Below are 11,328 nucleotides of genomic sequence, written 5' to 3'. Positions count from 1 at the left end.
AAGATGGCCGTTGTGAGGCGAGGTGAGCGGCGCGTTGCCATCGATACCGACAGCCCTTTTTCCCCCGTTTCCCGGCGCGGCGGAGGGTGACCGGGGGTGGCGGTTTCCCACTGTGTTAGAGGTTACCTCTCGCCACCCCAGGCGGGGAGACACGACGCGAGCAAGGCCGGGGCCGAGCTAGGCCTCGGCGCCGAGCCTAGCCCGATAGCCATATCGCGACAGCCCCGACACGCTGAGGTAAATCCCGGCAGCTGAGGGCCCTGTGTCAGCCTGAGCAGGGGCTTGGTCCTTGTGCGGGCGGAGGAGCACCTTTATCCACAGGCAAATCGCTTTCCTGAGGCCGAGTGACTCCCCTTGAAAATTCAAGTCTTTGCTTCAAACTATGAACCACTGGGATTCAGAGGAAAAAAAAATTCTTCATTAGTGTGGTCAAAATGATTAATTTCCACTTCTTTCAAAGGGGTCAAAGGTTTTCCCTCAAAATGTAAATTTCAGCCCTAGGTAGATAAAGCTGGTTTTGAAAACTTTGAACAATTAGTGTTTGCCCAAGTCCTAAAAACAAGTTTGTGTAATGAGGTGCACTGGGTAACGTTAACTATAGGTGCCACGTGCTTTTAATACAGTTTTGTCATTAAAAAAAAATTAAACCAGTTTTTTAGAAAATGGGCCATGTTCTACCTCAAGTAAGCATGCACAGCGTCACTTACAATCATGTCTAACAGCAGCCTGGATAAGTAGTCAGGCTTTTGTTGTATAAAATGCTTAATTGGAGTGTGGTCTGTAGCTGTTCTCTACAAAACCGCCCAGGAAAGTCAGCAGGATTTGGTTAAAGGGCTGTCTGAGAGCAGGACATGTAGTAGAGGCACGCACATGTGCAGACGGACTCCAGCCCCTGCAGTGCCTGGCTGCTGCGCTCCCAAATTCAAGTTGGGTACCTGAGCGGCTTGGAAAGAGTTGGGCTCACAGCCCATACTCATCCCAAGTGCAAATACCTTGTTGCCTGGGAGTTACCCTCCTACATTAAAGAACTGTGTAAAAGTGGTGCTACACTTTGTTTTCTTCTGGACCATACAAGTTCTCAAATATGGAGAAATCAGGTGCCAGCCTGCACGCAGCAGAAAGTTGCTACACCAGGTCTCGCTAATGCAAATGCCCCCCTTAGCAGAATGCTGTTCTTGCTGCTGCAAGTTTGCATGCTTCATATAAATGCTTTAAAATTGCTACTGTGCTTTTTTTTTCCTTGTGCCAGAACACTCACTTTCAATTTTAAAATCCCCCAGCAGCAATGCAGACTTCATTAATCCTAGCAGTGAGACAATCTCAGGGTGTTGGGATTAGCAGCCTGCTGTTATACCTGAAATTATATATTCAACTGGCATAATAATTACTACTTAACTGCAGTATCCCTTTCACAGGCGTGTTATGGGGTTTAAGCATTTAAGCCGTGTGAAATGTCCCCTGTTGCTCAGGGGGAGGCAGTATGTTCTAAATAATAGTGGCCATCAAACCCCTCGTTGAAACAGAGGCAGGAATGTGGTCAGTGCCCTCTTGTGGAAAATGATTTAAAGAAGAAAAAAAAAAAGTTTAAAAATAAAGTTGGGGAACTGCCATTAGGGAATTCACTAGGGGTTGCCTGTACAGTAAAATTGTACTACTCTAATTATACCACTGGCATCCCGACAGCGTAGCTACCCAACATGGATGAGGCTACGCCAGTATAGCTTAGTGTTTCGCTATACAAAGGAAGTTCGTATCTGGACACTTCTTGCAGAATAATAACACGTCTGCACCTGCAGTTGTGGTATTTCAAATTAACATCCTATTTCATAGTCTAAAATAACTTTAAAATGGAGACATCTCCTTACTGCTGTGCAAGAAAGGAAGTACATCACCTTGACACAAAGTGTTACTGTTTATACCAGGGTGTAAATACAAACATATCTTTAATCATTAGTCACAGCAGAACAAGATGTGTAATGAAACCTTTAACTCCCATTCTGCAAAAAGAAAGCAAGCATTTGTCAAAACGCATTTTGTCTAAGTGAAGAGACGAGTCTGTTAGGAGCCTATAGTCCCTTTACAGAAAGTGGAGAGGAGATGAAGCCCATCCAGGAGGCGTTTCAGATCGTAGACAGTATGAACCGCCTTCTAAAATTGCTTGCCTATTTCCACCACGTTCCCAAATTGGATACTTTAACTAGGTGCCTAAAGTTAGTGGGGATTAATTTGGGCCCAACTGCATAAAACTATGAGGTGACGAGGACACTAACCTCAAGAAGCCCAGGGATGAAGATGGTGAGGAGAGCATGTACCACTGATTTGATGATAATGAGCTGTCTCTTGAGAAGATGGATGAAATGGCCTTTCACAGACAGTTTTGCTCTCTGTGAAACAGAGATCGTAACTTTTTGATTCCTCGTGTCTGAAAGAGGCTGAGAATATTAATGAGTTACTTAAGAGGTACTTTAGCAGGTCAGTGCCATCACTTTGCAAGGGAATTTTTTCGGTGTTTTTTGCAGGGGATAAAAAAAGAAAATGTACTGGTTAGCTTACAGAAAATGCTTGGTATTATTTTTGTGGGTGATCAGAACACGTTAAGGTTTTACACGGAATGACTGCTTTTGAAGGGAGCTGGTTTGGAAGGATTTTCCCTAGAGGAACCAGGGAGCCCTGTGTTCTACATGAACACTTTCCCACAATTCAAAAATAAATGGTACATTCTGGTTCTCTTGCATGTTTCCCTTGTTCCTGAATAGTTAGAGGGGATGAAGTGTCATCTGCTGTGAAAGGACAGGATAAACAAGTTCTAGGTAATGCCTGTGTACTTCTTTATGTTTTGAAAGAGATGGGTTCCTCCATGAAAGTGACTTTTCACAATGGGGATTTCCCCCAAATTATTTTAGAATTCATGTATTTGAAAAAATTATTTTTGGAACCTGAACTGCATGATCTGAGAAAATAGCAAGTCTTCAGTGAACTGAAAAAAAAAATTATACAAGCATGCTTGACCTCTCTAGTAACATCAGTTGTTTGAATGTTTCTGTAGCACTTTCGGGAAATATTTAGACTTACTTTCTTCTCTTTATTTCTTCCTTCTCAACGGAAAGGAAGAACTTCATCAGTTGTATCCTTTTTGTACCTTTCATCCCTCACATGTGGGAATCTTCAGGAAGACTGTCTGAAATGGATTCACATCTTCCTGCCTAATAAATCTGCACAATGATATTTTTGTGTTATTCCTTGAGTTTTCCATCATCAGCACCATCCATATGAAGCAAAATTGGTAGAATATTTCTTCCATGAGAAGAGGTATTTTTGCAGAATTAGCTGGGGTTTCGCTGAGATTTTGCCCTAATCAGCTCCCACTCATGCAGAAGCCCCTTTAACCCACCCTGCAGACTTGAGAGAGGGCTGGCAGCCATGTTTTATGATCACGTAACCCATTTCCTTAGGAAGCAAGGCTAAAAATTGAATTTATGAACTGATGGACGCAAACCCCATGCAGCACACACCTCACAGACAGCTGACACAGCCGACAAGAGGTAGTAAAAGCAGCTTTAATAGTACTTCCTCTTCTCCCATGTTAATTCACCCAGCCTTTACTCCTGCCAAGATGTAAGTAACCTCCTAAGAGGAGACACCCTTGGCTTCAGAAATTTCCATACTTAGAACCTATCTAGTAATTTTTTACTCCACCTTCCTTCAACTGGAAAAACACAAAAACCTGGTTCTGTTTTAATAAAATGAGCTTCTGTGGGAACTGGAATACATCCACTGCGTGTGGGTGGGTGCTCCACTCAGAAGCTGGATGGGCAGTTTTGTAAAAGGTGCCTGGGACTAAGACCCTTCTTGGAGATATTCAGAGGATTTGGGAAGAGCTGGGGGAGAGAGGGGAGGATAAAGAATATCTTGAGTGTAGAAAGATGTGGAAATAATGAGATCTGCACTGATAACTTCCTTACATAAATTACATTGTATTATTTAAGGCTAAGAAAGGCATTTGATTGTCAAAAATACATACAAAGGGCCAAACTTTCTGGATTCTTGGAGCCACATTCCAACTTCTCCATGTGGTGGTGAGCCCCAGGACATCCTACGTATGTCTCCTATATCACATTAATAACATGCTGCTGTGCCTCAAGAGAAAATGATCCCTTCAGTACCTATGTACCCGCTATATAGGAATTGTGTCTACCCATGGGGGCAAGTGGGCTCCTGAAGACATTTAGCTGTGAGGTACCTCCTATAAACTTGGCGTTTCCACTCATGCTGCAGAGGGGGAGCTGGCATGGTTTGACACTGGACAGTAGTTCATCCCACCCTGCTTGGGAACTGCTTGGCTAGGAAGGTGCCCATCCCTGCTGACTCCAGGCGACTAATTCAGATTCGCCTAACTTTAGGCTGGCTATCATTGTGGGATGGCTACAGGTGAGATGATCTGCCCTCAGCCTGTAAGTAACTTCTCCCTATTTGTACGACAGCGCGTACTGTATTCCCTGTCCTTCAGGGGCATTTTGAGGATGTATTAAGGATTGTGGAGCTCTCGTACTTTGGCAGTGGATCCCCATAGAGGGACAAATAACTAGAGTTAAATATTATCTCATAGTATACAACAGTTAGTTTTGTGAGCAGTGAATTAAGGAAGCCTGTTTCTTACGAATTTACATCTCAAAGTTGAGCTCATGGCCTTTCTCAGGCACGTAACAAAGACAGAGCACAGCTTTCAGACTTCCCATCATGTGGGCAGTAGTAGGCAGCCTGTCTGCCTCACAGAGACACCTATTTTGAAAAACTTACAGGAATTTGATGTATTGGAGCCTGCAAACCCTCTGTCAACTTGCTTAAGGCTGACTAACAGGTATAGAAGTTGTTTGGGGAAATGTACACATGCACACACCCCCCTTATTTCCTTAGGCTACCTAATACCCCACTACATACCAAATAATTTTTTTTTAAAAGGAACTAAAGCCAAACCTGAAGCAGAAAGCTTTTATCCTAACTCCTGGTGCTGGCAATCTCAAGTTACTTTCTGAACCCTACCAGTAGGCCAGTCATAGTTGAACCATTTAGTATAAAAAGGCACAGCAGTATATTTGGAGGTTACTGGGAAATGATGATTTTATGAAATGGATCCACCTCATTGCTATGAGAAATCCTTAACAGCAGTTACCAGCTGTCATCTGTTCCTTTACAGATGCTATTTTATGTAAATGGGATTTATTACATCTTTTACTTCTTGGTGACTCTTGCAATGATTGTTTATAAAAGTAAGTTGCACATATTCTAACACAGAAGTAGGCTGTGTGCTTATGACATGCTTGTGGTTTGTCAGTATGCCTACTGTATTTTAGAGTCATAGAATAGTTTGGGTGGGAAGGAACCTTTAAAGCTCATCTAGTCCAACCCCCTGCCACGAGCAGGGACATCTTCAACTCAATCATGTTGCTCAGAGCCCCGTCCAACCTGACGTGGAATGTTTCCAGGGATGGGGCATCGACCACCTCTCTGGGCAACCTGGGCCAGTGTTTCACCACCCTCCTTGTGAAAAATTTCTTCCTTCTATCTAGTCTAAATCTCCCCTTTTTTAGTTTAAAACCATTACCCATTGTCCTATCACAACAGCCCTGCTAAAAAGTTTGTTCCCTTTTTTGTTATAAGCCCCCTCTAAGTACTGAAAGGCTGCAGTTTTCCTGGCTTATTTACACTGTGTTATTCTATAGGTCAAGTTTTCAGTTATCCAGATGATTTTTTGGCTCCTGATCTTGCCTTGCTTTTCATTATGGCCATTTTCGAAGTGCTCCGATTATACTTGGGTATGTCATGTTATCACTGTGCCTTTTCAGTGGAATATAATCTTTAAAAATTAATCATTCTGAAATTGAGTGTGCGTCAAAACATGCCGCTTTAGCAGACTAGCAGATATTTGGAGACTGTCATTCATTTACTTCATTAAACTTTAGCTGACTGATCAATAGATTTGGCCAGAGGGTGAAATAGAATTTTCTCTCATATGAAATATAATCTATAATGCCATTAAAAAACAATAGCTGGTTTGTCAGAAAGCAATACAACTGGGACAGCTGGAATGCAGTTTATAAGTGAGCTGAACGTGCTGAAACACAGATTTCCATTCACTGAGGCGATACAGCTCCTTTTCAGCTGATCCAGCAACACAGACAAGTAACCAAATGGCTGGAGCCTTGTGGAACAGGTAATGCTAAGGATGTCCCTGAGCAGTGTATGGCTGCCACCGTGACTACACCTTTTCCTTTCACTCCTCCTGAAGACACATACCAGCTACAACATCTTCATTTCACTAAGCCATAGGAGCATAAAGGGCCTCCCTAACCCTTATCCAGAGCTTGCTAAAACTTCATAAAGTCCTTTTTAAAAAAAAAAACAAGTTACTATTAAAATCTGTGCTCGATATTCCTAAGACATTTATGCAAGGTGGGTCTCTGTTGAATTCAGGTGCCTTGCTGTAGGGGTGAATTTAGCCTGCTGCCTTAAAGCTTTCTGCATATATTTGCTTGGAGCCTGGTGGATGAATAAAGAAGCGAGTTTCAAGTCTAAAGTAGTTAAACAGCAAAATCTACCAAGACTAGCTTGGAAATAAGATGCAAGGAAGAGGTAAGAGCAGCTTCTCCACAATGACAGTAATTTGAAATAGGAATAGATTAGCATGGAATATAGAAGATTCTGTATTGCATAAGATTTTAAAATCAGGACTGGATGCTCTTAGATGTGCACCTCAGTCACCAGGTTGTCATGCTAAGTGCGGGGCTGGGGGAAAGTTTGATGGTTGACTAAGAAGCTGAGTGATCAGAATGGTTGCAGCTTCAGACTGATTATCTGTGGTAAGAAAAGGTAGGCGTCGTGACTTTTGAGTATCAACTGATGGCTCTTTATTTAGATTAACTTCGGTTGGCAAGAAATGGATTGTCCATTGGTGTCTGGGTTTGTTCTGACATTTACTGACAGAGCCTTGATTCAGGCCAGTATTTCAGTGTACTCTGAACCGTAAGAACTAGAGCCTTTTTTTGAACAGGAATACTCTAGACTTGTGGCTTGTGATACTGTCAGAAGAAATCAAAGACTCATATAAGCTTTTTGTTTCCTTCAAGGTTCAAAGGGTAACCTGACAGAAGAAGAGGCTCCATTAGGGCTCAGTCTTGCAATCACAGTCGGAAGTGTGATTCTGTCTGTGTATTTCCTGGTGTGGCAAACTTACGTGCTGAAAGCAGACATCATTATAAATGCTGTTCTTCTCTTTACATACGGGCTTGAGTCAGTACTAAAGGTCATAGCCATCGCTGCTTTTGTCAGCTAAAACCTAGCAGTTTTCAACAGGTTTTCAACATTTCTTCTATAAAAGAATGGGTTAGTTTTTCAAATATTTTCATTCTTTTGCATATAAAAATGCTGCAAAGCTTTGTTTAAAGTACAAATTTTTGAGGGGCAGAGATCTCCCTAAATGGTAGGTAAAATATCCTGTCAAGCAGCTGTGTCACACTACCTCATCAGTTAGCTTATTTATGGGCAAAGGCAAGAGATGATTCAGCAAAAACACTTACTGCTCTGGTATTCATCAGGGATCGATACTAAATATTAATTCCCAACACAGAATAGTAGCCAGTGCATCATCTAGCTACATGCTGTTGAGATGATGTGAGTTTTCGTGGCACAGCAGCAACGTACAACCAAAGTGACACAGAAATGAATCAGGCCAATATAGTATGGACTCATTTCTGCCTTACTTCATAGACGTTCGTGTTTGAGGGCACGGTTTTTCTTCTGCTCTCATTTGTGTTTTCAGACCTCAGTGGTAATTTCCCTGACTTTAGTAGGGCAGTACCTGATTTATCCCACTGGGAGAGAGTTGAATTGAGTTTTGAGCATTCCCAGAGAGCTGAGCTACAGGGTTTGGGCAGCCAGTTCTTACTGATGCAGAGGCCAAAGGCAGTAGCGTGAGGGTACGTTTGTTTAAATAGGATAGCCTTAAGATGAGCATAAACATTCACCGTTCACTCACACTTCTGTCCAATTTAAAAGTCCAACAGAGTGTTGTCAGGTGTATTTCTATTTGGTGTTAAATGTGTTTATTTCCATGATTCTGCAAAAATGACTACATTCAAGCCTTGTCTTCTAAATGAAGAATTGTGTGCAATTTCAGATTTTTTTACTGTATCAAAAATATGTATGTATTAATGTAAAAATTCGGTAGTTTCTGGGTTTTTGTACAAGCAGTCTTAATATTCAGAATTTCCTATTTTTGCATTTATTTATTCAAATAAATAATGTATTAGATCTAAGAAGCGTTTGAAATGCAGAGCATCTTGTTCAGATCCTAGGCTACAGCTAAGCCACACCAAGGAAGACTTGGGCGAGACTGGATGTGTGCAAAACTCCTCTCATCCTGCTGCTGCTATATGTAGGCCATTCTCCTGCACTGGGAAAGTGTGCCTGAGGTCTGCGCTAATTTGCACTAGCCAGGGGCTGAAAATACAGTGGTGCAGGCCCTGTATCACCTCAGCCAGACTGCTGTTTTCGTTCTGGTGGTGACAGAAGGGAAGAAAAGATGCAAAAGTTCCTGTGGAAGTCATCCCTCAGTCATAGCCGGGGGAGGCCCCTCCAAGGCCAGGTAACAGCAGCTTCTGTCCACGTTACCCCACCCAGCAGTCAAAATCAAAACATAGGCATTGGCACAAATCCCCTTGGGCCAGATCCTGTGAAGTCAGTGGCACAACCAACTCTTTGTTGATCAGCAGGAGGAAGGCTGCACCCGTGAAGACAACGTGAAAGCAGCAGAACTGGGTGCTAAGGAGCAGCCAGGAAACTGAATGACCAAATGTTTCTGTGCTTAATCCGCACAAATCAAACACCCACCCATTTGTCCTTCCAGATTTGCTTGGCATAATGGAATGTACTCATCACATACTTGTCACAAGGAGGGACGAACATACCAAGCTGTATCTACCCCATTAATGACGAATGCACACCAGCAAAACCCCTTTCTGTATGCCTACAAATAAAAGCACAAATTGTTGTGGCATTTACAGCTGCTTTACACAAAGGTCTGGCAATACAACATTTGACAGGTTTTAAAGGAAATACTGCAAAGTGCAATTTTTTTTTACCTGAATGTAGGTGGTACGGCAGACGGGGTGACACACGTTCACTTCGAGTTGCAGCCTCTGTGAGTTACCTTCCTTCTTGTGGTGCTCACTACAAACAAAATAAATACACAATATTAGTACAACTGGAGGTAGCAGAGACCCAGGGTGTAGATTCAGGAGACACTAGTAAAGCTAGCAGAAGGTGTTGCTACCCTGAGGTATTTGGCCCCACTACAGATCACCACCCCCTCATCTAAGGCCCTACAACCATTTGTGATGCTGCGCCATCCATGCAGAAAATAGCCCTCAAAAATGGTTCTGATCAAGGTGTTAATTAGGTGACAGCTGCCATGTTTCTGCCTATCCTCACAGCACAGCATGAGTTTGGGACAGTCTGCTGGGCCACACCGAGTAAAGCAGCCTCCTCCTCGAGCTTTATAAAACAGTGGTTGTTTTGTTTTTTTTTTTATATATATATATATATGTTATAAAATGTAGTGAATCCTTTGCAATGGGGTAAATATACACATACAATAATAAACATAAATTTTTGAGCTCATTTCAGAGCACTGCCTGATGGTTTGCAGGCTGGTCACAGAGTGCTGGATAGCTGTCAGTGCTTGCTGGGTGTCAGCTGGCACCAACCTGGATTTGCACCCTCAAAAGAGCAGAACAGCTCTGTTTCAGTTTTCCAGTTTAAGATAAAATAGTTATTGAACTTTTTTCTGATTAGACAATCACATGCTGGGGTACTTCTGCTGCTGACAGCCCCCAACTCTGTGATGAACGTAGGAGAAGACGTCTGTAAGCTTCAGACAACTTTGTCCCAGGTATTGCCAGGCTCTGAATGGGAATCATCATTTACGCTGGTGACCCTGATTTCGTGACAGCTTCTCTCCATGCTGAGCTGGTACAAAGACCCAAAGTGAACGGGGCCCTGGCCTCAGAGTTTCTCTAGTCAGGAGCTCCTTTCCAAACCGTTCCCACTGTTTGGAGAAGCCAGGGCACAGCATTAGTGAAGCCATTGATGACATTTGCCAGACATAAGATTGCTGGAGCTTTTAATTATGAGGCCCAGCCCTTCTGAAACAGGACGAGCAAGTTGGATGAAAACTGCATTAAAAATTTAGAGGAACACATATTTTGAGGAGCTTGGTTTGGGTGTTGTTTACTCTGCAAGGAAGAAGTCTTTGTTCTCAAGCCATCATAGGGGTGTCTGCCGCCAACCTGATTTAAAAGGCTGATCCTGAGAGGCAAGTTAGGCTCCTGGGATTTCAAACCTGGAGATACTCTGAGAGATAGGGCTTTATTGGTCCATGCCTTTTTTGTGTTCCTCAGCAGGCAGAAACAACATACAGCCCAAAACCCAGCTGAAGTAGTACAGTCCTCTTGTGAACGAGCAAGACTGAGGATGCGTGCTGGTTTGGTTCTACATCTGGGTGCTGAGTCGGTGCAGCGGGCGTCCAGGAACCACTACCGTGCAGCGCAGAAATTCCCCTCTTGCCAGTGGCCTCTGCCCCACGTTGAACAGCATCAGCTGTTGCAGGGAAGATGTAATAAAGCTCCGTTGTGGTTTTCTTCCCTGCCCAGAGGAAAAGCTCCCTCCTCTGCTTGGTGGTGTGGCTGGTGGTGGGGTGCAGCACCTTACAGTAGCCTGCTGTGCATATCTTCATCATGAATGTGGAGTCCAGGCTGCGAGATAGCAATCAGTCAGTGCCTTAAACATTAAATGGGTTCTCCAACAGAATCCTTCCAAATCCCAATTTCCATTCTGAGAAAGCCAGCCCAGCCCAGTGGTCCCACTGAAATAGCCCAGTGGCAGATGATGCATTTCAGGAGGTAGGGATCTCCTGCACAAAACCTTTCAGCTGGCAAGGCTTGCCGGGCTCCGGCACAGCCAACGTTCCCACTGCGTTTCCCTTCTGTTGAACCAATATCCCTTCCTCTGCCTGGTGGTGTGGCTGGCATTCTCTAAATGCTGCTTGTCCCTGGGCTGGCCATGTTTCCATAGTGCATCCTGTGCTGAGATCCCCCTGGGATCTCACTGACAGCGCAGTGATGAGGATGACAGGGCGCTGGGTGGGTGCATCACACCAAGTATCGGTTCACATTCTCCTGTGGCAGAAGAGGTTGTTCTCCTGTCAAAACCGAGCTGCTGAAATCATAACTGTCATGCAGTGAACTGGCTCTCCCCTTGCCTGTCCAGCTCACC

General features: G+C 43.6%; 1 protein-coding gene across 1 annotated transcript; it reads left to right on the top strand.

Annotated features, from left to right (window-relative positions):
• Window positions 1-3: 3 nt before the first annotated feature.
• Window positions 4-7,330, top strand: TMEM80 (transmembrane protein 80). The gene is made up of 4 exons (XM_010295853.1): window positions 4-29; window positions 5,164-5,267; window positions 5,721-5,813; window positions 7,125-7,330. The coding sequence occupies exons 1-4, from the start codon at window positions 4-6 to the stop codon at window positions 7,328-7,330; spliced, it is 429 nt and encodes a 142-aa protein (XP_010294155.1).
• Window positions 7,331-11,328: the final 3,998 nt, after the last annotated feature.

Source organism: Phaethon lepturus, unplaced genomic scaffold (assembly GCF_000687285.1).
Source record: "Phaethon lepturus isolate BGI_N335 unplaced genomic scaffold, ASM68728v1 scaffold16171, whole genome shotgun sequence".
Classification (NCBI taxonomy): Eukaryota; Metazoa; Chordata; class Aves; order Phaethontiformes; family Phaethontidae; genus Phaethon; species Phaethon lepturus.
Note: the sequence above shows the minus strand (reverse complement) of the source record. Positions and strands in the feature narration are given on the sequence as shown.

Bases quoted from the DNA above. Each gene is read 5' to 3' on its own strand.
- TMEM80 (XM_010295853.1), top strand. From the start codon at position 4: ATGGCCGTTGTGAGGCGAGGTGAGCG. The intron at 30-5,163 runs GCGCGTTGCCAT...AATCCTTAACAG, and splicing joins GTTGTGAGGCGAGGTGAGCG to CAGTTACCAGCTGTCATCTG. The intron at 5,814-7,124 runs GTATGTCATGTT...GTTTCCTTCAAG, and splicing joins AGTGCTCCGATTATACTTGG to GTTCAAAGGGTAACCTGACA.